Here is a 27,800-nt window from a genome sequence, read left to right as displayed (position 1 = left end):
TCACCCATACTGACAAGAGTGGATCATTAATTTGATTTTGGAAACATTTTACACTGGTTAAGACCTGTTACAATGATCTAACAAGGGGCCTGACATTTGACATATTGATCTAAATACTCATTAGTTCCATCTTGTCATGTCTAAAATGACTTAAATTCTAAACCTTTCACACATTAGGTATGTCCATTAAGACCATTATTAATCAATAATTAAAGCAAATCAAGGCTGTGAGATTAAAACCTGCACTCTCTAGATGGGAGAGAAACAGTGCATCAAAAACTAAATCAAACATCAGCTGGGAGAGAGCGCTCTGCTGCCCAGTGATGCATTCCTGACTGCTGTGCATCAAACTGCACCGAGGTCTTCAAAATAACAGCCACCAGTCGGACACGCGAGAAACAACATGAGACGGACGTCTTGCGGGATGGGCTGCATCACACTGGCCTCTGTTGCCAAGGAGATACAACGGTGGAAAGTAGAGAGTGGACATGACTGGAGAAGCCTAGTGATTTGTAGGCAAACAACAAAACTCTCAGAAGATTGTATCCACCTGAGACAGCATGCTGCCACCTGGGGGAAGTCTGCAGGCTCTCGGGATCAGCTGAGGCTGTGGTATATTGCTGTTAGTTTCTTCTGTGCAACCCAAACCAAACAAGCAATAGTGTGTTTTATTTATTTACTTATTTATTGACAGGCTCCACCATCAATAAATAATGAGGATAGAGAGCAGTCGTGACTAGCACCGCACACATGCAGGAACTCACACTCCTCAGCCTTTAGGAACGGACTCGTGGCTCCAGGATGACACCACGTTTAAAAAAAAAACACTCACACAGGAAGGAGGATTACATTTCTCATTTATTATTTCATAAAAGGACTACAAAAGTGAGAAAGAGAAACAAGGTTATGCCATACTCTATTACATTTTTACTATCCGCATTTCAGTAGAGTACATCAAATAAAGTGCGTCATACAATAAGTCTTTGACTCTCTTTGAAATACAGCATGAAGGGAGATGTATTTGAAGTGTCCAACAACATGCAGTGCTTTATCCAAGGACAAGTGGATTGCATTTGACTAAAGCCACCCACATTAACACTTAAATTCCTTACAACATGTTCAAGGTCATCCTGTATGCTCTGTCCCTCTAACAATCACAGAAGCCGTGTCTGAATTAGAGAAAGGCCCACACACTGCCCCCCAGCCCCTCCCCACCATGCAGGAAGAATTCCCTTCTTAGCACAGCAGAAGCAGAGAGAGCAGCACCTTCATGGAAATTTGACTCACATGAACATGTGTGAGCTCAAACACAAATGCCATTCTCTCTGTTGCATGGATTTTGAGCTCCAAATACATGCCAAAAATATGAATAAGAGCAGTGTATTTGATTTGATCTGCTGTGCTGTAAAATGAGGGATTATTTATGGCTAGTAATCCATTTGAGGAGGGGTTTGAGAGGAGGGGGGGTCCTCTGGCTTTAGCTGTTCTTGCTGATAGACTGGACATATACTTACTCTCCCCTCACAGCTCTGCTCTGACCTCCCTCCAGCTGATAGCAGAGACCGATGCACTGGCAGGCACGAGATGAGTCAAAGACGGCGCTGGTCACGACGTGTCACTTCTCCTGACAGCCACAGGGGGCGCACTGGGTCTGCCCACACTGCTTGGTAGGAAGAGCTGGCTCTGAGCCTGGCTTCTGCAGGCAGGCAGTGGGATAGCATTAACACTTGGAATAGTGACAGTACCTACCTCAGACAGATTAGCGTTAATATGGAGCAATATGGCCATTGTTGGGTGTATTCACAAAGCAGCAATTAAATGACTGTCTAACTGTCTTCTTTTATTTTCTCCATACATGAGAATTTTTATGATGTGTATCAAGGTCAAGGTCATAACCACGCCTTTCAGACAGACGTCCAGATGTGTGTCCTACTGTCACTGTACCACTGGGTGTCAGTGTGGTGATGTGCTGATAAAAGCTGGTGAACACATGCTGAACACGCTTTACCAGATCCTTTTCCTCCCCCTCCCCTCCCCTCCCCTCCCCTCTCCTCCCTGTGTCATTCATTCTTTTATCTCCCACCCCTGCTCACCTGGGCTTGTCTGCGAGTGGGCCGCACAGGCTGGTTGTCAGGGTGGTTGGGCGCCCACGGCCCCAGGCTCTGATTGGAGTAGAAGTCCATGGGGTAGACTTCCTTCCATCCTACTTCCTGTAAAGCCACAGCCGCCTGAGAGACAAGACACAAGATGAATCATGTAAAAACAAAAAAGAACAAGAAAGATGACAAGCTAAAAACAAAGTACCGACAACCTATGAGATGCTATGATACCCAGCTCTGCTGCACCCCCCCCACCCACGTTATTATTACTTATCCAATTCTGGATTGGCTGCAGGAAACTTAAAAATGATGAGAAGACACAACAGACTGACTGTACAGACAAGACAGGTGTCATAATATTAAGCTCGGATAACAGGAAGAGTTGTCATGTTATCCCTATGCAGCTGCACTGCACGACACAACAGCTGCTAGAGGAGAGCAACAGTACTGGCATGACAGTGCTGTGACATAAGTGCAGACTTCTCCATATGGAGGAGAAGTGCCGGTGAATACTGATTGTGAATAAAGAAAGGACAGTGACTGAGCAGATGAATAAACTAGCATGTTGAATGAAAGAACAAATCATGTGACTGTTTGTTTTATTCATTCATTTCTCCAGCTACTCATCCATCTCTATATATAGGTGCCAAGAGTGCTCCCTTAGGAATCATAGGGTGTTTGAGATACTTATTAGATAATGTATGGAAACATGATGATGATGAAAACAAGTCACATTAGTATCATAAAAAACACATCTGACCCATTAGAGAATCTAGTTCAAAGAAAGCATAAAAAAATGCAGCTTCAAAGTGATGAAATCGCTCTTCTAGCGGGATATAATTCATCACAGCTTGTGTGAAGCTACCATAGTTTATTTTGTTAGTACAGTGTGTACCAACATCGACAGGGTAGCAGCAAAGCATCTTGAAACAGAAACAGGAATATCACCTTAAACACCCATGCTTCCATCTAAAGAAGCATTAAAATGATAAAAGCAACAGCAATAAAAACACTGTTTTAAATTAGATGAAAGTGTGTTAAAAAAAAACAACTTTTCCAAACACAGGTGCTGTTACACACACTATGTATGATTTCTTATATAAAAGGCAACACCTAACAACAACAGTAGCAGAAGTTGCTTCCTTCATATCCAGCAATTAAAAATACAATATATGGGTCAACCAAATCCCATAGTACTTCATCCTAAAAAAAATATACAGTGGAATAAATCTTTCATAGTCTTATGTTTTTGCTTTCCTTTCCCCAGACGTGTGTGCTGAGTCCTCCTTATTTTCTCCTCCTCTCCTCTGCCCTTATTCCACCCGTCTCTCATTTCTCCAGCTTTTACCCACTGCTCTCCTCCTCTCCCCTCTCACACCAACTGCCTCCCTCTGTGGAAGCTAGCTTCTCTTGCTAATCCCTGCTCTGACAGGAGAGCCAAGTGTGTCTTATTGACTATAAATATAACATGAGACGCACTGAAAATAAATGCTGCTGCCCCCCCCCCCTCTCTCCTCTCCCCTTCTCCTTGCTTACCCCATCCTCCTATAACGCTCCTCTTCATCTTCATTCTAAATGCCACAGTGGAAAAAGGCACAGTGCACTGAGACCTATAACACTCATAGGTGTGAGACGGCGGTGAATTAAGACTCATCACAAACAGCACATGAGTACACGCGCAGCTTCAAATTATTTAAATGTACAGACATTGTTCCCAAATAGCTGGCGGGGAGAGCGACGTGAGCTGTAACACAAACGGCTTAAGAAAACAGATTGCTGCTTTCCTCATTACAGCAGGGGGCGAATTTCAGACTACAAATGCACCGTTGTAGACCTGAGTCAAAAACAATACAAAACAATCCTCACTCTCCTCCTCTAAGGTGAAGGCTATCATTATTCTTAATGGCCTCATTCTGAAACACGAGTGCCAGCACAAGCAGTGGAGAAAATCAGCAACCATTTCAAATCAAAATCCAGTGCTCGAGACAAGCCATTCCCCCTGCATCCACTTCACAGGGATCCAAATCAGTTGCATATATTGGAGGAAAATCATTGAATGAATTAATAGTTGACATCAAATGCAACCAGCCAAGTCACATAATAGCACCTAACTGCCAAACCCATCACAAAGCAAGCCTCTTTTTTTTTTGCAGGCTTGCTACACCAGCTGCAGCCGCACACAAACAAACACTTGCTTTGAAATGGATCTTTATGGGTTGCTGTCCGATCTATCTCTCTCCCTTTAGAAAAACAAGACAGCTGCAGTAGGGGAGGGACGGTGTATGCCTTCAGCCAGTAGGGGGGGCTAGTCTGCTGCTGATGCTGGTTTTATGTGCATGTGTGCTGGTGTGCTTTATAGCTGGGGATAGAGGGAGGGAAAGAAGGAGAGGAGGATGAGGAGGAGGGTTCGTGCTACTCCGTCTCTAGCACAAGCAGGCCGTGATGAGTCCTGTACAAATTCACCATCCATTCAAACACATTCACGTTCTGTGTTATTGTAGCAGTTCCCCTATCTCCTGTAGTCCGAAGGCTTCAGTAGGACGGTTGCCAAGTGCGGGTAACTGGCTTAAAGGTCTCTCTGTGTGTGTGTAGACATGGGTGTATGTGAGCATGAGGCTCATCTGATAAGAGAGTGACAGCTGTGATCTCATTGACCGACTATACGGTGCATGTTTACCTCATATGGAGACAGCAGGGGTTTGGAGAAGGCTGTGCCCCAATCGATAGACAGGCGTGGACAAGCGATCTGGACCCACCTGTAAGAAAGACAAAGAACAGATGCACATCCATGGCCGAGTACTAATGTGTGTGTAGCAGTCGGAGAGGGCGAGAGCCCAAGATCCTATTAGACAGGCAGGGCACATCTGCGACTTCATGCTGCATGTGGATATGTGATGCAATGGGTTGTGCAGAGAGCCTCCCTCCACCTGATCTCCAGCATCTGTTGGAAAGATCTGTCCTGATTTGCAACAGCTCTAAAGACAGCCACACTACACTGTCTGAATGCATAGCAAGCCAGTGAAAGAGGGAGTCTGAAAAGAGAGAGGGAGAAAAGGTGTTGGTGGAGGGAAAAGGGGGGTGGGTGGGTGGGGGGTGGTTGGTTGCAGGAGGCATAAACAGAAAAACAGGGGAAGAAGTGAACAGAGGTGAAAAGAGAAGAAATGCAGCGAAAAGAAAAGAGGGAGAGAATAGGTGAGTGTGAATAAAAAAGCTGCACCAGCCCGGTCTCCACGGAGGTAGCCTACATAGCTGGCAGACAGGGTGGTGGAAGTGGGGTGGGGTGGAGTTGGTGGGAGCGGGGTGGGTAATGGTGGTGGTGGTGGTGGTGGTGGGGGGTGCGTATAAAAGAGACGGGGAGGGGGTGAAAAAAGAGAGGACACTGATATACAGCGATAGGGAGAAAGAGAGAGCAATGAAGATGAAAACAGAGGGAGTGGAGGGAGAGGGTGAGGATGGAGGGTGGAGGGTGGGGAGGTGAAAAAGGCGCAAGCAAGAAGAGAAGAGAGAACAACAGAGGCAGAAGAGAGGAGGAAGATTGGCAGGGAGAGAAGTGTTTACTCTGGAAAATGCATGAGAGCGGGATGAGGAGGGGCGTGGATGTAAACAGCTGGAGGGAAAAAACGAACAATGGGAAAATGGAGACGAGCGCAGGGGCCGCGGCTACGGGGGTTAGCTCTCACAGATCAATGTTATCCACAGCTCCATCTCCACGGAGGGGGCAAGACCCTCCCTTGTCCCTAATCCTAATGATGGAGCTCCATCAGGAATATTGACAGATATGAATTGAGCCACAGTGCAGAGAAAGGCCCCGGAGATAGCGCTAGATGTAAGTATGTCAATAAGGATATACCGGAAAGGAGTACAGGTGAGTACGGAGGTATGGATGGAAAGCACATCAAAGAGAAAAAAAAAAAAACTTTGGCAGTAATCGCTTGAATACTTTCATGTCTACTGCGTCAAACTCCCCCATCTGTCTATTCTTCATTTGCCAACTTTCACACAGTTTCTCAACTGCAGAATTGATTGCACCGTTGACTTTCTCTCTACTCTGCTTTCTGTCACAGAAATATTCCTCCTCCTCTGGGCAAACGCATGACATTTTCTCATTTTCAAATAGCACTTTAGAAAAAAAAAATTGCTACCCCCCCCCAACAGAGAAAATTCTTATTCATCCTACTAATTTGAGAGCCAGCTGAGTCAGAGATATTTGTACAAAGCACCAATCTCCTCAGACCTAAGTTAGCCTAGTGCAGATGGAGAAATATGACCTTTAAGTCCATCAACTTCTATTCACAACCAAAACGTATTTTGTAGCTGGTCGGTGAACATGTACCAAAACCTGCATTAGCTCACACATGATGAGAGAACTAATTACAGGAGAGGGCTGACAGTCTGCACATGGGAGCGCACATGTACGTGAGTAGACGCGCATGTGTGCTTCTGCTGTAGTATGAAGTGAAGGGAGCGCTGGGAGTGGCTAAAAGCGAGAGGGTGATTAATAAGGACACCAGGACTCTTTCGATGAAATCCTCGGGGCGAGAACTGAGAAAGTAAGACAGAAAAGCATGAAAGGGAAGCCAGAGAGGATCCCTCCTGAGCAGAAGATAGTTGATTGGCACATAGAGCTAGAGGGGACCTTTCTAATATTAGCACAGGGACTGACTGACTGAATGGGGAAGTTCAGTAAAATACATGGTGCCATGTCAGGTACTGCCCCCCTTGAATGCAGCCCAAATTGTATTGCCAGCCCTTATCTGGCCTTTCAATCTAGCCAGCACAGTGGAGAACACACAGCAAGGGGTGCAGAGAAACAAAGGGAGAGCTGGAGGAAACAAGGAGAGACACAGGTAATAGGGCGGGGTTTTGTCTCTGACAGCTGAGGCTTGTTTCACAACTTCAGAACATTTCCAGGCAAAGACAAACTGAACGAAAAAAAAAAAGAAAAGAATAAATGAACAAAGGTTTGATGTAAATCGCATCTCCTCAGTCCCCCTCTAAAGAATTTGTTTACTACTTCTACTGAAAGTACAACCCTTTCAACACAGATAAGGAGTGGAGGAGCAGGATGCAGGGCTGGTGAGAGCTCTGCGCTGACATATTCAGGTAAGATCACATGACATTTAATGCGACCATGCAACGTGAACCTGCAGGTAATGCTTTGCTACATTACCTGCTGTGGCACACTGCACCCTAACAGTGTTAGAGAGGACCTCCACCTGCATTGCTTTGCTTCAATTACACTCACACTCTTGAAACCGTTGAAAGCAAGAACAATTAACCTTTCAGCACTGCGTGAAAATGGAAAGTTGTCACCTTTAACTGCTAATTCATTTCAATTAAAACAAACAATTTAATATCAATTGAGCCCAAAATTAATATTCAAACAGGAAGATAAAAGGCTGCGATGAACTCGATGGTATTTGCAGTCTAGTTGAGATAAGTATGTGGTGTAGAGATATCTGTACAATAGTTTAAAACCTGCTTGGGGACAGCCTAATTACACACTTAAGAGCATATGCTAATGGTGCTTCTCTCTTTATATGAGTGAGTATGTGTGTAATGACAGAGAGAGCCTGGGGGTGGGCACTGTACAGTGTGCCGTGTCCGCTAGTGCTGAGCACTCATGCGTCCTTTACCACCCCACCGTCTTGCTCAATCTCTTCCTCTCACTCTCTTTCTCTTCCCTGCTATTCCTTCTTCAACACAGTCGGATCCAACACAGCTTAAACCACCTGATGGTTTCTAATGTCTATTGTAGCTTCACCTGTGTTCTGACTAACTCTTTTGAGCAGTGAGTGTGAAAAATACAAGAAAAAAAATAGCAAATAAATAATAAAATGCCAAAAATACCAGCAGCGGACTCACTCAGTGTTGTGTGCTGTCTAATCTCACTCTGAATAAGCTCCCGTGATTAATGATGTAAACAATGTTGTCAGTATGTCATGTCTTCCAAAATGAACCTTCACTTTCCACTTTCATCTCCAACCTAGACTCATTAAGGAACATTGAAACATTTTTTTCAACCACATTACATGGACATAAGCACCATTATGGTGAGTAAATGTAATGCTGTCCAATAAGACAGGAAATTGAACTTTAATATTTTTTTGGTATTGACCAGAGCATCAAGTATCAGAAAGTGTCAGTGGCTAAAAGCTGGCATCAAATGCCTGCTCCCATTGTTACTGCTCGCACTCTTATAGTAGATATTTTGCTGGCACTAATACTGCAAATTCTCAAATGATACCCAATCCACATCCTGAAAAATACCAAGAAGAATTAGAATCCACCAATCCTCCAACAGATTGTACAAACTTTTAAATTCAGTTTTAGCGAGGTGTTAATTCAATTTCGATTTATTTCGAGGCTGTGGTGAGTGGTGTTATTTGCTTATGTTCTGTTTTGGACAGACATGGCTAAAAACTAGAAAAATGTTTGACTATAAAAGTATTTTGACATGGATGGTAGTTAGCTAAGTGTACCTAATAAACAGGCAACTCATATTACAAGCATAGTGTATTCCAATCTGACATATATTTATACTTACTAACAGGCCTTAATTTTGTATTCAAACATTTTGGTTTTCTTGACATCAATAGCATAGATGCTGCTGAAACAGACCTTGTTGAAAAGCTCTTTGTCTGTAATGAGGGTTTGTTTTGGTTCAGTGAATCGTGTCTGACTTACATAATTTTCAAGTTACACTCATGCATCAATCTGAGGAGGAGCGCCAAAAAACAAAGAAAAAAAAAACTGTTTTTACCGTGATCGCTCACTTTCCAAACACAGCCCCCTCAACTACCTCTACATCTCTCTCTCTCTCTCTCCCTCCAACTCACTCTCTGTGTCTCTCAGACCTTCTGTCCCTCTCTCACCCACTCCTCCCTCACACATCACACCTCTCATTACTCCACAGCGAGAGGCCAATCTGAGGGAGTGTGAGAAGTGTGCGTGTGTGACTGTGAGTGTGTGAGTGCCTGTGCACGGAGCTGGTGCACATCAGTGTGTCACTAACCCTGTGTCCATCGACACCTGGCTGGAAGTCAGATAAATCAGAGGAACTGCACCTTGAAGACTGAGCACTTTATGATTCATTGAGGAACCTTTAAAATCATTATTATTTATTGGTCATTTTATGCCTTTATTTGATAAAACCAGCAGAGACTGACAAGGGGACGTGTGGGAATGACATACAGCAAATAGTTGGACAGGCTGGGAGCTGAATTGCGGACCTCCTTCCTGCTCATGGCCTACGTACAGTACGTAGTACGCACCTAACCATTCAGCTATCAGGAGTTTAATTCTCGATTACAGTCATGTGTGGTGCTGGTGTTATCAGGCAGAGTATATTTCAGTACCTGCCACTGTCATTAAAAAGAGCATGCACTGATGACAAGTGTGCTCACACTTACTGTAACCTTAGTAATATTTCTGTAGTGATGAGTGATTATTATGTTTAATGAGTTCACAGTTTCCATAGTTTCAGGTAAGGCAATATATTTTTAGATTGTGCTTAGATGATTAAACAGAATTTGGAGCCTAAAGGTAAAAATAAATAAATAATAAGCCATGTGGAGCAAAGGGGTGGCAAATTTCTTTCTTCTTTGGTTTATATTATTCTGACCTTATTGCAAAAGTACAGAGTGAAAAGTAAGCACTTTAATGGATTATTCATGTATAAAATTCTTCTTTCTATGCCCTATGTGTCAAAGATGAGGAAACTGTATCGAGCATCCAAGTTCATTACACCAGACTATTTGTTTTTGCTACGAAGGCAAAACCATGCAGTCTGACCGAGGCATGAATGCCAATTTTATTTATGAAGCTGTACACTTCAGACTACTGTTTGCCAGCTCCTTGTTATGGTGTGTACAGGGAAATTATGCTGACTCCCCAATTATGTGTGCAATGATGCTTACAGAATACATTTCAAATGTTGTTGATTACAACTTTTAGGCGACTACTTGTGTTGATTGTAATAGCTGTGCCGAGGTCCATGATGTCAAAGAAAAATTAACTCATTCTTTATAACAAAGACTTAGATTAAGAATTAAAAAATGAAGAAAAGAGGGAGTGAAAATAAATGGACAAAAATACCTTTGCAAGCAACTGGATCGGCTTTAAACCAGCCAAAGCCACAACCTAAACACACTGCTTGATTTGTTTTCTGCTTCCATGGCTTTCATGTTCCGTGGCCAAAACCGAAATTACAAAATTTGGGTTAACTTCTACAAGGTGATCAGTATATGGGCCATTGTTTTTACTTCATTTGCCACAACCAAGCAGTTCTTAGGCAATAAATAGCACATGGCCTAATTTGGGGCTGTGTTTGTGTGTGTGTGTGTGTCTCTTAATACTCACGCATCTATATCTGACATAAGATCCAGCTTGCTGGGGAAAATCTCAGACAGGAGCACTCGGGTGAAGTTCTTGCCCAGAGACTGAAGCCTTGACTCTAGGTGCTGGGAAGAGAAAGTACAGTACTAGAATTAACTCCTCGTGGTTGTAGCCCTCAGTCAAGTTGCAGGAAATATGACCAAAGCACTGAATAACAGCCAGGTGTTGTTTCAGAACATTATGATGTCAGAATGAAGATGACTTTTGACCATCTTAATATAAAAGGTTATCATTTTATCCTACTGTGTTAGTGTCATTCATTTGTGTGCTATGGCTAAAAATGTGTTTCGTGAGGTCACTGTGACGTTGAGCTTTGGCCTCAATCAGTTCATCGCTGAGTCTAAGTCAATGCTTGTGCCAAATTTGAAGAAATCCCCCCAAGGCGTTGCTGAGATATTGTGTACAGTAAAACGGCACGGATGTCTCATCCACGGACAGATGGACAACCTGAAAACATAATGCCTCCGGCCTTGGCTGTCACTGTCATCGAGGCGTAACAACAACAACAAAAAAACTAATGGAAATGGTTTGTAATCCAAATACTGAATACAATTCTCTCTAGTGTTATGAAACTTCACTGCATAAAATCACAAGTTGTACTGCCCATGACCTTCCACCCACCCACAATCACAATCACAATCTTTTTAGCATTTCAATGTAAGGTCATCCAGAAGGTTTCACTCTATTGACCTTAGCACAAAGATTTTTTTATGCAGCTGTCATGTGTTTTGAAATGGTCCGTCCGTCCATTCATTTTCCGCTGTTTTTCCAAATCTACACTGTGCTGAGAGCAACTTAAAGGAGGTGACATACAAATCTGTCTCCTCAGCCATGTCCTCTAGCTCCTCCTAGCATTCTCATGCCAAACTGGGATGCATAATCCCTCCAACATTTTCTGGGGCTTCCTCTGGGTCTCTGTCCATTTGGCTCTGGCCAAAAGCCTTCACAGCAGAGCATCTGGATTAGATCCTAAAAAGAGCAGCAGTTCTCCTCAACCTCCGGATGTTCAGCCTCCTAAACCTGTCACTATATGGCAGGAGAAGGGAACAGGGAACACAGTTTGGGGACTCATTGTTACAATCCCATTCTTTCAGTCTTTGCCCAGAGCTCAAAACTGGAGAAGGCGAGAATTCAGATCAAGCTCTTTTGCTTCAGATTCCCTCTTCACTGATATCCAACACAATGACCACATCACTGCCATCACTGAACCAATCCACCTGTCAGTCTAATAGTAAATCTTACATCAACTAACAAGATCAACTGATACTTGGACTTGCTGGACAGTATAATCCATTTTCAATCTAAGATTTGGTACACAGTTTTTTTTCCTGTTCATCAAAAGCCCTCAGACATGGAAGAGCTGACTCTCACAATCACTTCACATTCAGCTGTGATTTGCTACAGTGAGTGTTGGAGGTTAGAGTTTGATGTAGCCAACAAGCTGGTGTTTCTAGCCTGTGGGTGCAGCTGGAAAATCTCTCTACAAAGATCATAGAATTGGTAACAAAGCAACCCCCCCTCCCAAAAAAAACAAAAAAAAACCTCCCACTGAGTATACACTTTGATTTTTGTTAAGAATTCAGACACAGCACTCATTGTATTCTTGAAGTACCCAACAGGACATCGAGAGGGCTACAGTACAGTCAATCTTAACTCCATGAAAAACTGCTATGACCCTTCCTGGCAAGTACAATAAGGGTCCACTGCTTGACAAACAATTGGAAGTACACTTTGATTCTTCTGAAGATGAGATTCAACAACTGACTGAGCAAACACCAGTCAGACCTTTGACACAGAAATATGATATGACGAACCTTTTCTATCGAGGAAAACAGTGGTGCTCTGCAGGATCCTTAGCTTTGCTTGCCATTTTTGTGACTAGTAGTATTTAAGATGGCTACTCACAGCTACTGTATCCTACTGTCTGACGAAGAGCAAACCCCTACTGCTCGCAACGTACGTCACAATAAATTTATACGCAGAGTCCTGCAGAGTTGCGAGTACCTTTGTTCTTTTTTGCTTATTGTTTGTACTCAGCACCTGCCCTCGTTGGTGTGATGTGCGTGTCTACTTTAGATTTTTCTTTGCTTGGCATTTCCCAACTCACCAGACCCCTCAACCACCCTGGAAGTGAGTTGGACTCAAATGGAGTGGCCCCTACTGTATTTCCTCAGGCTGAGCTTTGCCAGGCTGCTTGGGTACAAGCTCAAACACCAGACCTTTAATAATAAATCAGTAAATTATAAATGTTTACCCAGTTTAAAGAACCCTGCTCCTTGGCTTTTAAGGTTTTGAGGTGGGGTTGGTATTTGGGGATGTAGGAGGCAGCCAAGAAATCTTTTAAGTCCCTTTGGTGGGATAAAGTTTTTAGTATTAGCTGATATCCACTGTCCTTGGGACTATCATGGGACATTTCTACACTTGTGCTCTTATCACAGAAAGTACTGTCCCCTTGCTTGACAGGTTATCTGACACTACACTTAATCTCGACAGATCACTCTGGGAGAGCTGGTGGGTCTTTTTATTCAAATCCTCCATTTTTAATCCATCACCTCCCATCACCTTTAAGAAAAACTTCTCTCTTTCCAGTTGAGATTTCTACGTCAATGCTAACTTGGGTGTATATTGTTCTAGAACATGGTGCTACATTGTTCTAGATTCTAGAACATGCACTTCAACTGGTAGCAGCACAGTCTGGTAGCTCTGAGTTTTTACTCAACCTTTGCTTTATTTTATTATTAACAAAATTATTATTTTGTTGTATTTTGTCAACTACTGATGGATACTTCTGTGGGGAGAGGAGTCTGGAGGATGCCACCCAGTGTCAGCTGAGATGAAGGTGCGTCTTCATGGTTGCTGTGCTGGTGCAAAGGTGGAGGCTTGGAAGCGGAGAGGTAGGCTCTTTCTGCCATCATTCATAATGGGAAATGTCAACTCTTCCCAATAAGAGTGATGAGCTGGAGATATTGGCGAAGCCTCAGAGAGTAGACATTTTTTCATATCATAACAACACTTTTGTACATCCCACCAATATCTACTGCTGACGTTCCACCTGAACTTCTTCATGAAGTTGCTGCTAGGATACAGACTTAACATCCTGAGGTACTTTTAATAATATCAGGAGACTTCAATCATGTTTCCCTGATGGATTCACTGGGGTGGTGGTGGAGAGATGTGCCCTGAATCTGGTAGAGGCCATTCTGATCAACTCAGATCATCCTCTTCATAACACCTTGATGGACCAAAAAAGGAGCGGTAGTGGAAGGCTCCTCTGTCTTCAATACAGGTTGGAGAGATATACTGTAGAAGATCATCATCAGGCTTTTTAATACTTCTACAAATGGTAGATGAGCTGCCAGACAAATGAATTTCCCTTTGGGGTTTAATAAGGTGATTTGTATCGTATTGTATTGGCTAACAAAACCCAGGTGTGGGGGCTTTAAACCTTTTACAGCTTGCACAAGTGGAGATTGATGAATTCTAAATCAATCTAAATGTTAACTTGTATTAATTTCAGATACGATGACATGTCATGGCCAAATACCTACAACAGCACAGGAAAACAAAGTATGGGTACATCAAACATATATGTTTTAAAGGCAAGCAAAAATCCCCAGTGCTACTATACTTAACCTTGTGAATTTGGTTTCACAGTTTGCTGAATAACAACATGAGCGCCGTTTGTGATTGATTGAATTTTGCAGATTAATCAAAGATTCAAATTCTAAAATTACTGAAAAAGCTTTCATTGGAGAAAACTATGAACTTTTGTGCAGTATTTTGAGACTTTGATTTTCATGTCTGGTTGATTATTTCTCATTTATATTGCCAAACTGATACAAGGAATTGCTTAAAATTCACATCCCTAGCAGTAACACTCCACACAGTCAACCTTGAGGCCAAACTGTGGGATCAAGGTTAGAACTTTCTATGGCTATGTGGCTGCATCATCCCAAATCTTAAATAACAAGCTCCCAGTGTGAAGACTGCTTGTCCTATTAGTACTTCATGTCACCACACTTGTCAGAGAAACTCACACTGAAAAATATTACAAACCATTGCATAAGTGGCCCTAGGATGTGCAGACATGTTGAAAGGAGGGTGCAGACTCTCACCTCCAGGACTTTGGGGCTGCCCTGCCGGCCCAGTGTTCCCAAGATCAGGCCCCACCTCTGGGCTGAGCGAGCCTTGTCGATGGCCTGGAGTCTAAGGGCACGCATGGCGTTGTGGTCATAGTACTCCCTGGAGAAAACCTTACTGTAGGGGTCATATCTACAAACAAACACAGGCAAAAAGACACACCTCATTATACACATTACCATGTATTGTTCAGGTATCTATTTTGAGGACAAAAATGCAAAAAAGGTGAAAAAAAAATCCAATCATGAAAAGCCATCAAGTATGACTAGGGTCTGTGTATCCTTGGGAAAATGGAGGTATTTCTGAGCATCTAATCTCCTTTTCTCCGGTACAAGGGGTTCACTTGAGATTAGAATCTTGTTTATGAGAGAGACCTGTGATCTGTGCGACAGTGCATATGTCTATAACAACACAATTTCACTTGCATACAAACAAGACCTCATCAAAACAGAACTTCATACTCACAAAGTGTTATCATGACACTGTAATCATGACTGCCAGCGTGATACAAAACTTTTCTATGTATGGACATTTTAATAGGTATTCACTTTTCTTTTTAAGTTATTTATCCATTAACACATTCCAGTTGTGTGAATAAAATGCGTCATGATTTTGTTGCTGCGGCTGGTAAATTAAGTGTAGAGACATCAAAATACTTGAAGACAAAAGGTGGAACTTTGCTTCACGATACCTGTAGGCAGGGATATCTGGGTTTGCTATCATGATTGACTCCAGGTGAAATCTTCCATCTCCCAGATAACTACAGAAAAACACATCAAACATCAATTCAGTGTTAGAAATGGACAAAAGAAATTAAAGCTGCTTTGCAGCAGTGGTCAGGGCCAGGCAATTTTAGGCAATTCTGAGCAACAAGAGGCAGAATAGGAAGTCAACAAGAACCATTGGTATTACAATATCACACTGAGCTAATTAGCAAGTGACAAGCAACTGTTGAACACATAACAAGTTGGCCTGATCTAGCGTAAAGCTAAACATTATTGTCCAGGTGACTGAGATGTAAACACATTTTTTTTAATGTAAAAGGAGCTACTGAATAGATTCTGCACATTGGCTGATAGCTAAGCCAAATAAATGCTGGAAAGTGTTGATAAAGAGTTTTTCTCTCAGTGAAGCTCTCTGGATCATATATTATTTTAATTTTTTTTTATGTAGTAGTAGTCTCTAATCCACACAGCAAAATGCCCCAACATAGGCTTTTGACACTAACTCCCCTAGCTCACGGTGCTGGTGGCTTCACAAATGGACTAAACCAGCCACCTGCATCTTGACAGCATGGAGATGTTGGTCATTTGATTTTTACAATGATTGTTTTGCTCCATAAGTGAAAAACTGATGTTTAAAAATGCCATTCTTGCATTGACTGCAATTGTAAACATGAGAACAGAATTCATGTTCCTTCAAATTGTTTTCAAAAAATATTTTTTTGAGATAAAATTCTGATATTTGCCAAACTTCATCTACTACTGTATGACTCCAAAATTTTGTCATTTTTTTCAGGAACACTGAAAATGTATTTAGCAAAAATGTTTACAGATCTGTTTAAAGTCAAATGTTTTCATGCACTGTTGGCTAAATAATAAAAAAAATCTTAAGATTCAGTGTAGCAAATTTGGTGTCAATTGAGCAAAAATTATGGGAGGATATAGCTTTACAAGTGTCACAGTTTTTGAAAAAAAACAAACAAAAAAAAACAGAGTGATGGACCTCATGATTTTCACTTGGTTTATTTGTACAAAACTTTCTAGAGTATTGGGGCTACACTTTGGTGAAAGTTGCAAAACTGTAGCAAGTACAGTATGGTTGAATTGTTATGAATATTCAAAGTTTAAAAATGTAGATGCTTGAGCTGAGCTGAGCAAATCTGGCATGGGACTGGACCTTTGTGCAAAGTTTGGTGATTTTTCATGCAGTATTTCCTCGGAAGAAGAAGAAGAAAGAGAGAAAGAGAGAAAGAGAGAAAGAATACCATCAAAAACAATAGGGCAGCTGCCGGGACCCTAATGAAGAAACATAATTTGTACCACAGAGACCCGCACTAGACAATCAATGTCCAATATGCAATCATACTGGCCTATTTTTTTTTTTCAACTTTTCTCTCTACCAGCTCGTGCCTTCTCTCTCTCTTTTTTTTTTTTAAAGATACAGTATATTCCTCTCTGCAGTCATTTAACAATAGACCACAGTGTTACCAGGCGGACAGCCTGTGGCTGGGGTAGAGGGGCCTGACCGTCTCTGCTGTCCAGGAACATGACCCCAACGATTGGAGCATGCTGTTTACAGAGGATGTGAGCCCTTCCAATTAACCCAGGGTCTGGTGCTGGGGATTCACCAGGCCCCGAGCAGACGCAGAGTTCAAAAACCATAAGTACACAGAGGCATGTAGGTGCCTGAACACACAAGCTCAGACAGAACACTTACATAAACCCGTATCTCAGGGTCAGGCTGAGAAGAGTCCTGCTGTTAGTGTGAGGGGGCTCGGGTCGGTACCCCTACTCATTACTGCACAGCCTCAGTGGGCCCACTGAGACAGGACATGCAATTAAGCCCACTAATTGGCCAGTGTTTGGAGCAGCTTAGAACTGGCTGTGGGTGGTTTTCTATATACACCACCTGGAGACATCTTACTGAGATTTGATCTGTAAATGTGTACGTGTATGTGTGAAAGCATCTCAGATGCACACACATCTATCTCATTGTACTTATGTGTATCACAAATAACGCTAGACAACACAAAATGAACCTGAGCAGAGCCTCTGTATCACTGCTTCTCTTTGCTTAGCAACATCCAAGGCCTTCATATAATTATGTTCCAACAATAAGCCTGCTGCACTTCAGCCACGGTTGTCCTCAACTCTCTGTAGCTTTGAGAGGCTGGTGTGCTCGACTCTAGCTCTCTCCACGATCACAGTCCTTCCATCCATATTGTTCTTTGTAAAAGTGCCGTCGCTTCAATGGTAAATGCAATGTGTTTGTGTTTCGCAATACCCTATCTTCACATTTACATCTTCGTATTATTCTATTATGAAGAGAGAGCAAGAGAACAGGCAGCTGATAGAAATGGTCCACTGATAAGTTCTTAAAATTCTTTTCAATGCACTTTCAAGCTTTTAAAAAATACTTTTCTTCATTATAAAAACGAGACAGACCGGACCCTTTCTAAAGCCTCAAAGACTAATGGACCACTACTCATTCTTCATAATGCTCAAGTAGTTCAAAGCTTAGGCAAAATGTAATTACAACCAGTGCATGTAACATTTTTGGAGCTCTGACTAATTCTTAATTAACATAATATAACCCACTGTTAAATATGAATTTACTGTGCTATTAAAGGTGATGAACAAAGCCATGAATTGGTTAAAGGAAAAGCTTCTTCTGTGCAGCTTTTGTGTGCAATAGTGGATAATCAATTGCGTCAATGCCTTGGCAGTAATTTATTAAGGTACAGTGCAAACACTTGTGTACTGCATGTAGGTGTGTGTGTGTCTGTGTGTGAAGACACAGAGTGAGAGAGAAGGAGGCAGGTAGAGAGGAAGAGAGAAGCGTACCAGCTCTCAGGCAGGCTAATCGATTCTGTCTCCCATCACACCCCTACACACCCCGACTCACACATCAAAGACAACGCACATTGGATTAGTAGGTGAAGCGTACCCTAACCCCTCCACTTCCTTCACATGTACAAAAGACACACACACGCACAGCACTTTTGTCTCCCACAGGGACCGGCTTATGCGCATAGCAGAGATTGTCCTCGTGTAGTCGTTTTAATGTCACGCACCGGGTGATTCTAATCACATGGGCGAGCACCAGATGTGTGTGTGGATCAGATGTGCTGAAGCACCCAGACATAATTATACCTGTGGAATTACTTCGGCTGGCTATGCATGGTAAAGCATATGATTCTCTCTACTGTTGAGCTCTGTGAGATGTATAGACACCAAAGTGGCTGCGGAGGTGTTGTTTGTTGCTGGGACCCGTTACTTTGACAGAGCGCTCTCTTCCCTGCGGCACAGTGAGATAAGCATCACTTTGACAAGTCTCACATGCACAGCATTTATATCGATGTCAAAACATTGAAGAGCAAGTCTGTTAGGACACGTGCAGCTACCCACTACCACAACCAACACTTTTTGCTCTATTTATAGGAAATGAAGAGGAAAATAACAACTTGAAACAGGCAATCACACAGGCTGAAAGTGATTTACAGACAAGTGGTGACATGTCGCAGTTCTATCACCTCTTTCAGCATGTTCGTTCTACAGTAGGTGGAATACGTTGTGGAAACATTTCTCTAAAACAGGAAAAAACTGGGAAGCATGTGGATGCGTTGTGGTTGGTTTGAAACAGCCCAAAGTGGCCGTGTCTGACTGGCTTTATACAATTCACTGCTTTGCACAGTGTGAAGGTATTTTTAGCCTTGCCACCCTGGATCAGCATCTGGCTGTTATATCCAGTTGGCTATAGCAGAAGCCTGATTGGAAGCACACAGACATGGCTGGTTGTCACAACTACCTGCATGTATGTATGCCTGGTGCGATGTGTGATGATGTCTCACTGATTTCTCCTTGTGTCACATGGGTGGGAATGGCACTGGCAGGGATAATTATTGAAGTTAATGGGCGGGGAGGGAACAGAGCAGTGACAGTGGATGAGTCAAGGCTGGATGTCTCTGGATATCTGGGCATCTCCTATAACTAAGAGAAAGAAGGGACAGGGCCCTGGGTTGAACTGTGAGGTGGAAGACAGGAAGAGGAGCAGGAGGCGGATTTCTTACATTATAGCGTTGACGTGGCGGTCCAAGCGAGGGGAGGTGCAGCCCAAAATTTCTCCTGGGGACAGAGGTCGACACTGTGGGACCAGCATGTCATACTCTGACTTGAGAGCTGCACTCACAGCCTGTGGAGCAAACGGGGACGGAGAGATAGTTAGAGAGTTACAGGTTCTGTCCTTTAACCTCTCTTCCTTGTTTTGGACTACTGTAGCTCCCAGCTTGGACTGGCTCTCCAAAACAAAAGAGCTCCATTGAAAAAGATAGCAAAACAGACACTATGCATTAAGACCAGCAGAAATGGTGAAGATGGTTGATGTGTGCCTGTATTTGTCCACATATTTTGTTAATGTCCTCAAATTTCTGCATTGATTGGGGACAAAAAAACAAAACAAAAACAGAATGCAGGTGCAATTGAGACAGAAGATACTGAATATGTATGCAGGAGGAAAAAACAGGATGTCAAAAGATAAAGGATCAAGAGAGGGCAGTGATGCAACGGCTGAGAAGATTACACTAAAATGTGAAGTGATCCTGAAGGGGTAATACATGCCACAAATTCTCCAAGAGCTTTAATTATCAGTGCAGTCACCTGTAATATCACATCACAAATAATGAAGAGATGCAAATGAGAAAAATATGAACTCAACATCAGCGGGGGAAATAAATATTTTCTGTACTTCACAGACTGACTTCTTCTAAACACCTACATTTACTTAAGAAAATCAGAGGATGAAAGATCAAACAATTGGAGGAAAAAGAAGACACAAGTGTTGCTGCACTTGGAGGTGGAAGGACCAGCAGAAGGATTTAAGGCTAATTTAAGGCAGTCAGCAGGGAATACAGATGAACTCCCAGCTTCTTTCGCCCATACTGTATGACCTTAACAAGCCTACACACCATAAGACATGAGAGGGATGGATACAATACACAGATACATGTACACACATGGATGCACTCAAACACCCCAACATAAAATATGACCCACATGGGCAAAGCTTGGTTTAAAAATAACGGCGGTTACATTAGTGAGGGCCTACAGTAGAGTGGTGTTGGTTCAGCATAGCAAATGCAGCAGGAGGCATTATAGAAGAGAGGCTGGGGAAAAAAATGTGTTCAAGTTTAATGCTATAGATGCTGCCACTGCTTATGTAAAGAGCAGAGCCGAGCACGACGCTGAACCGAAAGGCCTTCCGAGTTCATTCCACCTTTCATATCCAAAATAACTGCTGGCGGATTTCTAAAACCCACTCTTGAACTGAGCTTAAGTGTGGAGCATGAGCTTGTTCATAAAAGCCAGTGACCAGAAAAAGTATACTGTACACATTATGTTGTGTAGAAGTGTGTGTTAGCATGTGTGTGTGTTTCAGTACTGTACATAGAAAAATCTGAAAATATACACAAGTGACGACTATTATTCAGCTACAGCTACTGAATCACTCTCCCTCGGTTCTCTCTGCACAAAAATGGAGCCACGTACACACAAAATCAAATAGAGCCAGTGTTCAATCACCTGCAGGGCTGCTACAAACTGAATAGTGCTGACGAGTGCCAGAGACTGTCCAGGGGGGAAGTTGAACTTGACCGTGTCCAGGAAGTGCACGTTGTCCATCTGGATATCCACAAACACATACAGCATCTTAATGCCTGCTGTGGAGTCGATGGGGACTGCAGGAAGACAAAGACAAAGAAAGACAGATGAATAATTCACTCTGTTATGTCAGGTAGGCCTGCAGTATACACTATTGATGGTACCTGAAACATTCAGTGATAAAGCTACATAGAAACATCGTACATACGTATACTATATAGCTCGTGGTTGGTACCTATGTGATATAAGTAAAATGCATTCAGTGCGAGTCTCTGGCACATGCAGCAACTGATGCAAAGACCTCAATTATTTAAGGAAGGAGAGGGACACATGTGATTACTATTAATGCCATTAATTTCACAGACCATTTACTACGAACGCGGGCCGGGGAGAGGTAGCTAGAGACGTGCTGAGATAGATGTTGAAAAAGTAGGCGAGAGTCCAAGAAAAGAGGGGGAAAGGTCACGGATAAGAGAGAAGAATTATCATTTGCATTGATCACTGTAATTATTTTTCCTGTGGTGTTATATTTAATTTGCAGATCAGGGGCGAGAGGGGGCTTTTTTTGTTATGATAAGCAAATGGACCATTATGGTGCAAATGTCTTAGGAGCAAATGCAGATCACTCGCTGGCCTTGATTAAAGCAAAACTGAAAGAGGGAGAGTGGAGCGAAGCACGACGAGGGGGAAGAAAACACATGGGGGGTGAATAGCAAAGGGTAGCGTGGGAGAGACTGAAGTGCTGTGATACATATCTTTACAAAGGGCTGATGTCAGATGGGATGGAAACGGGTTGAGGAATGCGAGGAATAGGAATAAGAAATTTCTATGAATGTAGGCTGGAAAACACTGAAATTCAATTTGGGGTGGGGGGGGGGGATTTCATAATGAACTATATAAATTCCAAAAGATAGGGGATGGAAGAGAGGAGTGGAAAAGGTAATAGGATACTGTGTGTGTGAGAGTGAGGGTTGGGGTTGGGTTGTCAATTAACTGGCAAGAGAAGTGATGAATGGGCTCACATCTCAGTGGAGAGCGTAAGGATGGGGATGGATAGGGAATTTAGCTGCCTGCCACATGTTGAGGGAGAGCCCAAGCAGTTAAACATATAAGACTAAAAAGGGGTTCGAGGAGTTGAATAAAGACCCAGACTCAGACTAACAGCTGTCTCTTGCTTGTTTATAGCCACTCCTAAAACGCAAAGGGCAAAGAAAAGTGACATCGATCTGTGTTCACATTAGCATGGTAGCCTGAGAGCACTTAGATGCTGCAATTAGAGACACAGTCAATGAGATGGACAGGACTCACTTGCACCATCACTGGTTTTATTAATCTGTGCTATAGCAATAAGGTCACTCAGCAGAGATGCTTACTAGTGCCCATGTAAACAAACACACACACGCACACACATGTGTAGCGGGGCGAGTGAGAATAGAAAAGGTTGCATATAATAGTGTTCTGGTTTGTTTACAAATCAATATGTCCAACCAGAGTCCATTCTGTGTTGTGCAGGTGGAGAACACTTCCATGTGGACTTCCCAGATGTGTGTGTGACAAATGAGCAACAAGGTGATCAAAGGCGACACTGATTACGAGTGTTGTGTGATTTGGTAAAGTGAAGAGCTCACTGTTCTGACTTTTCACCAATAAAAACTCGCCTGTTCATCCCACCTTCCGATTTGAATTGAAATTAATGATCAGATAAATGGTGCTCAGTAAAACCTCGGTCAATGTCTAAGCCTGAGTGATTATAGCGAAAGAGCTTTGTTCTTAGTCGCTGCTCTTTTGAACATGCAGGTCAACTCAGAGAGGAGCAACTGGAAACGTGGTGTAAACAACCATAAAACCATAATAAACATGATCTGAGCTGTATTTTGTGTGAAATTGTGTGCACCCTATAATAAATAAAGTACTAAATATCCAGTCAGTAATGTCTGTGGATATAAACTATAAACTGTTATCTGGCCTCTTATTTAAAACCATCCATCAGATAATGTCAGTAACGCCAGCTTATACTAAAATTGTGCCTTGGCTTTATAAAGCTCTTCTGAAATGAGTCACGTCACCAAAATAGTAAGGATCTGCTTGCGATGTGGAAGAATGTCCAGTAATACTGAAAGCAACGGCAGCTGGCTGGGCATTATGTAATCAAGGCTGCTTTATCTTGCCAGTTTTTTCTCTGTGCTTTTTTCAGTTTGGTAAATATCACAATGAAATAAGTGGCAAATCTAAAAATATTACAAAAGTAATATTAAGATAATAAAAAAACAACAACTATTGGCTTCCTCTCTCCCTCTTCGGCCCACACACTTTCTGTTTTGGTCCTTTTTTTTTGTTCAGACTAGTCAGAGATTCAGACAAAAAATAAGTCGGCATGGTTAAATAAATCACCAAACTTCATATCAGCAAATACTGTAGAGCGTTAAAACATATAAAAATATAGTTTCATGATGTTGCCCCTTATACAAGATGGAGACGCGACACCAATATTCAAAAGGAGATACCACAGAGGAAATGAAAGGGAAATAAAGGAGCACAGGAGAGACAAGGTTTCTCTGTGAGTCAGTCAGAACACACTGTCTTTAATCTCCCATGGGTGTCTGACATCTCGGGAAGCAGCGCAGCTGACGTCCTCGTGACTGAGTGATGAAGGTCAGGATCACATATGCACTGGAACATTTACATTGTGGGTTCTATGGGAATCTGTAGTTCATCCCATTTCTTTGACAGTTTCCTCCATCAATTAACGTCTGATCTTCACAACCAACAAAATAAATGGATCTTTGCCTTTATTTGGTGCGTCTGAGTTTGAATGGGAATGCATCTTATCTCTTTTGCAAACATACAAACATGCATTCACGTAATTCCATCACCAGGATCAAACAACAATCAGGTGCGCACACCATCACAAAGAGAAACACAAACATGAAGAAAAAAAACACAGAGGGAGCTTTTTGTTGTATTAAAATTCTGTTGGTCATTTCTGGTATTTGGGAGAGGTGAGGTTGTTCTGGCAGGGATATATCAAAACTATTGATTTAGCATTTCCTCCCATATTCCCATATTCTGCAAGAGACAGTCGGCGGGGGCGAGGGTGAAGGTCCTCAAGAAATACTTGAGGTTTTCAAAGGACTGCTCTAATGCATGTTCACCATTGATCTGCTGTGTAAATGTGATGTCAAGGCTCCAAAGGTCTGATACGCCTTCCGTACTAGAGTTGAGCAGCCTGAACTAGGTATGCTTCCCGTTGATCAATAGCACCTGTCCGTCCGTCCATCTGCCTACGGTCCGTCTTCTTTTTCAAGCAGCCCACTCTCAGTAGGTGGGAGTCCTTGGTGCTATTTTATGACATAGTCCTCTGTGTGGTACAATATGACTGTGTGGAGTGATGACAGAGAGGGACAAACATGCTCACACACAGCTGAAGAGACTCACTGAGACAACTGTGTCCGTAGTGCACCATGAAATCGGCTCCCAGGGCTCGGGCGGTGAAGTCGTCCACACAGCAGGCCCCGTACGTCACGTCTCCCATCACTATGGTATCTGCCTCTGTGAACCTAGGATGTATGTACAAAGAGACATTAATCAGTACAGTCACAGACCATATGCACCTCCTGTTGTTTGTTTCCATAGCGATCAATACCCATAGCATGCCAGGCACGGTGTGATTATGAGAGAGCTTAACAAGATCAATTCCTATCCAGTTGCTACAGAGCGAGTATATGCGACTATATAGTATCTGGCCACTTTGTCAGTCAATGACTGACTCACACACGCTGTTATTCTTTTGCTCTTTGTGACCGGGAGCCAACCGCCCGTGTGTGGCAGAAGCCGCCTGGTTAAAGCACTGCCAGACAGGGTTAATAGGTCACCCGTCAGCCTGACCACAGAGAGAAGACTCTCATAAGGAAGGGGAAGAAGGAGAAGAGGCTAGGACTGGTACACATAAACAGATTAGAGCCTGAAAGGACCTTGGCCAGTCTGTCTCTGGCCTGGATTTATAGCACAACTGCCTGGTAACAGGAGAAACAGCCTGAGCAACAGTTTGCATTTTGCAGGATGAGAATAAACTATTCAGAGTAGAGTAGATGCTTTATGCTACAACTAGGTTGTCAGAGCACAAGCACAGACCATGTGTACCTAATGTTCCACTTTGTGGCTGTATTAACAAAAAAAAAAAAAAGTCATTTTTGAATACACACTACCATGGTATACAGGCATCTGAGGACCCAGATTTGGAAAGAATTGATGATCACACTATGGAAAAAAAACAGCTTTTTCATTTATCATCCTTTATAGGCAGATAAAATGCTGAGTAAACCCATAAAGACTAAATAAAATGGATAATGACTATGAGCAACATATAGGAAGTGCGTATGAACAGAAGCTTGAGGTATTGTTGTGAAAGAAAGACGGGTAGATGAGGGGGTGGCTGTAAATGGTGGAAGTTGTCAGGTATCTGTGGCTGTTTTCTGACAGATGTAGGTTGGACAGAGGGGGAGAGAATAGAGATGAGATGGAGAGCTTCGAGAAGAGGGAAGTGATAAACGGACAAGGCAGCACATACAACAACATCTGTAGCAGCCAACAGATTCTTAGTAATGTGTCTCCTGCTGCCCAATCTTTCAACCCACATCCACTCTGTTTATTCCTGACTCTGGCGCTTTAGAAGAGCTTCAGACAAAGTTTCTATTTAGCCTTCCCTCCCTCTTTCCTCTGATGTAATCTTTGGTTTGCACTCTCGCTGGGTTCCTCATCATCATCCCCTAGTTTTCTACGTTGTCTCTCTCTCGCTCTCCCCCTATTTCCCTGTCCCTTCTCCTCTAATGGCTGCTCTCAAGTGAAGGGCACTGCAGGCCAGCTGCGCCCAGGAAAACATAGACAGCAACTCATCTAGTAGATAAATATTTGCCATAGAAGATTTGAATCAATTACCCTCTCTCTTGTCAAGGTTTTTATTTTTGCCCGTGCATGTGTGTACCGTGTACCTGTTCACGTGGAGGAAGTTTAGAGTGTGCACCAACCTTTCAGCTAAAAATACACAGCCAGCCCACAAAAAACATAAGAGAGGCTATTCTCAATCTCTTCCCTGCAAAGCACTACACACCATGCAGAACCATCTACAATGCAAAACACCACACTACAGAAGATTATTGTATCTAATCAGTCATCTATCTGCCAGAAATACCATTATCACACCACCATCTCCATTGGCAGGGCAAGGCATATCTAGTTATTTCCAGAGTGAGTACACTGAAATTTCATGGTAATAAATGCTACGAATCCGATTAAGAGGCCTGTATGAGACATGTGATGCTACTGGGACACTGGCAGGGTAATTACTGGGCAATGTATAGTCCCATATCCCACTGGGAGAGAGGGAAAGAGGGAAGAAAGAGGGCAGGATGAAATAACCGAAAGACAGTATTTAGTGTGTATAACTGTTAATCAAGTCCATACACTCCTCTCACAGGGGATATACCATATGACCGTAGGGCACATATAAAGCACTAATGCCCCCAGACCTTCCTAATTTGCATTTATGCTTCTCTCCATCCACTCAGCTATCTGTCCTTCCCTCCATTCCTGTCTGCACTCGGCGCCAGTCCCCCCCCCCCATTAGCGCTGGTTTTGCCACATCTCGGGATACTCAGTTCAGCCATTCCAACTGAAATGTCATTAAGATCTAATTAAGATGTCAGAGAAGCTTGTGAACTCTATAGCAGGCCTTGTTAATTAGCTCTTTAGCTCACAGCTCAATATGTGTGAGAAATTGGCAACTGATTAGAATCTTTGTTCTATAAAAAAAAAAAAACTCTGTGCTTGTGTGTGGTGAAAATGCAAGTCCTTGAGGAAGCTGCAATATGCATATGCACACCCACTTCTGCCCATATAATGGTGAACACATGCACATACACATACAACTGCGGATTCTGTGCAAGCTGATTGTATCACTGTTTATCAACAGGTTAAGTAGCTGATATGTTGTATATAAATAGCATCTCACTCATCTCCATTATTGTTCTAGTGTGGCAGAGCAGGCATGAAAGCAGATTAATCTTTCTGCTCCTGTCCTCTGGAGATCATATCCATTTCTGATGCTGACAGGAATTTCCTCTGATGCTGCCATAAAAGGAAGAGGACTTGTTGCCACCGGTGCCTCACAGCTCAGAGATGTTGCAGCAGACAAAGAGAATGAAAAACTTCCGACTCCGAACCGTCCCATTAGCGCGCACACAAAGCCACTCTGTCACGGATAACACTTATCTGCTGATGAAAATTACAAGGGTGAATTTAACTAACAGGCTTCCACCAACTGTTTGAATAACTGTTGATTTAAGGTTTGTGCAGTTTTGAAATGTAAAAACTCGCAGGTATTTTTGCTCTAACATTCAGGATTCCAGTTAAAAAAGGCTCTGACAGGGACATTTTTGTATTCAAAAGCTGCATGAAAAACTGATTACTTATTACCCGGGTTGGTTTTATCTGCTTAAGTTTTGCTTTTGCCACATGGCCAAGGTTAGCATTAGCATACTACAGTGACACAGTATTGCATGAGCAAACAGGGCTAGCTGGTAGGTAAGCATGCTGACTTAAGTCGACAAAAAGTAGTGATAGAAATAAGAGAAGAAAAAGAGAGTTTCTTTCTACCGCTGGCAGCAACTGTTAGTGAAGCTCGCAAAGCTGAGGTTGCATCGTTTCTTCTAAAACAAGTCAGTAAGCAGATGTTATTGCTAACGTTGGCTATAAGAAAACTTACAAACAGCTACCTAAAACTTTCAAGATA

General features: G+C 42.7%; 1 protein-coding gene across 1 annotated transcript in view; it reads right to left on the bottom strand.

The window, feature by feature from the left end:
• Positions 1-840: 840 nt before the first annotated feature.
• The window catches only part of dph1 (diphthamide biosynthesis 1), a 58,322-nt gene continuing 31,362 nt past the window's right edge, over positions 841-27,800 (bottom strand). Inside the window, exons 4-12 of the mRNA XM_085796156.1 lie at positions 24,449-24,570; positions 20,936-21,090; positions 19,429-19,550; positions 15,328-15,396; positions 14,612-14,768; positions 10,461-10,561; positions 4,777-4,855; positions 2,094-2,228; positions 841-1,696 (exon numbers count right to left, since the gene is read on the bottom strand). Coding sequence (XP_085652282.1) covers positions 1,616-1,696; positions 2,094-2,228; positions 4,777-4,855; positions 10,461-10,561; positions 14,612-14,768; positions 15,328-15,396; positions 19,429-19,550; positions 20,936-21,090; positions 24,449-24,570 — 1,021 coding nt within the window. The 3' untranslated portion in view covers positions 841-1,615. The remainder of the gene's footprint in view (positions 1,697-2,093; positions 2,229-4,776; positions 4,856-10,460; positions 10,562-14,611; positions 14,769-15,327; positions 15,397-19,428; positions 19,551-20,935; positions 21,091-24,448; positions 24,571-27,800) is intronic.

This window comes from Trachurus japonicus, chromosome 13 (genome assembly GCF_045865225.1).
Source record: "Trachurus japonicus isolate A0001 chromosome 13, Traja_1.0".
Classification (NCBI taxonomy): domain Eukaryota; kingdom Metazoa; phylum Chordata; class Actinopteri; order Carangiformes; family Carangidae; genus Trachurus; species Trachurus japonicus.
This window is presented reverse-complemented; position numbering and strand designations above follow the sequence as displayed.